Source organism: Guillardia theta (genome assembly GCF_000315625.1).
Source record: "Guillardia theta CCMP2712 unplaced genomic scaffold GUITHscaffold_710, whole genome shotgun sequence".
Lineage (NCBI taxonomy): Eukaryota > Cryptophyceae > Pyrenomonadales > Geminigeraceae > Guillardia > Guillardia theta.
Genome location: NW_005434024.1, coordinates 1 through 1,031, shown reverse-complemented (window position 1 = coordinate 1,031; position 1,031 = coordinate 1). Strand labels below are relative to the sequence as shown.

The 1,031-nt window shown below is 57.1% G+C and overlaps 1 protein-coding gene across 1 annotated transcript; it reads left to right on the top strand.

Annotated features, from left to right (window-relative positions):
- Positions 1-258: 258 nt before the first annotated feature.
- Positions 259-1,030, top strand: GUITHDRAFT_123036 (hypothetical protein; the record flags this gene model as incomplete). Its single annotated transcript, XM_005817666.1, has 4 exons — positions 259-353; positions 513-575; positions 723-849; positions 964-1,030. Coding segments are annotated over 4 exons (352 nt in total), but the record flags the coding sequence as incomplete, so codon positions are not given.
- Position 1,031: the final 1 nt, after the last annotated feature.

Genomic DNA, 1,031 nt, shown 5'->3' with positions numbered 1-1,031 from the left:
GTCTTCTTCTTCTTCTTCTTCTTCTTCTTCTTCTTCTTCTTCTTCTTCTTCTTCTTCTTTATGACCATCATCATCACCACCACCACATCTTCCTCCCCTTGCATCCCCTTCCAGTCTCTCATCATCTCTTGCAGACCAGCATCCTGCCTCTATCACGGGATCTCATCATCAAGTTGCTCATCAAGGATCGAAGGAACAGGCTCGGAGCCGGCGGCCCTGTCATCTCCTCCACGTCTCGAGTCCGAGCTCACTGAGGGCATGCAGGAAGAAATCATGCGACATGGCTGGTTCAAGAAGTTCCCATGGCAGAAGTTCCTGGAGAAGAAGTTGACCCCCCCTTGGGCACCCGAGCTGTAGACTTCTCCTGCTCCTGCTCCTGCTCCTGCTCCTGCTCCTGCTCCTGCTCCTGCTCCTGCTCCTGCTCCTGCTCCTCCTTTCCGTCCTTTCCTGCTCCTGCTCCTGCTCCTGATCCTGATCCTGCTCCGGTTAAACGACTCACGACTTCGCCGCAGGTCAAGCCCGACAGACCTCAGGCACATCGAGCAGCTGGGGAGTGAGGTGGATGCGAACGAGAGGTTTGCTAGCAAGGCAGGAGTGGGCGCGGGTAACCTACCTTCCTGCCTCTCCCACCGTCCCCCCCTTATCTCCATCCCTTCCTCCCTCCCTCCCTCCCTCTCCTCCTTCCTTTCTTCATCCCTGACGCTGCTGCTTGAAGCATTCAGGAGCTACGGGGATCCTACTGCTCCCGTCCTTTCTCTGCTTCCGATGGGGCACATCCTCTACTTCCTCACGCCCGGGGCCAAGATCACGATGGACGACAAGCAGCAGGAGGAGCAGAAGGGCCAGAAGGTGAGGGAGATAGGAGGAAGGCAGCGGAGGCAGCGGAGGCAGCTGGGAGCAAGAGAGGAGAGGGTCAAGAGGGAAGAAGTAGAGAGGAGGCAGGCGACCTGACGACAGTCACAGGGGCAGCAGCAGAGGTTCTCCAAGGGGATGAAGGATATCCTTGCCAAGAAAGAGTTGATGGAGGGTGA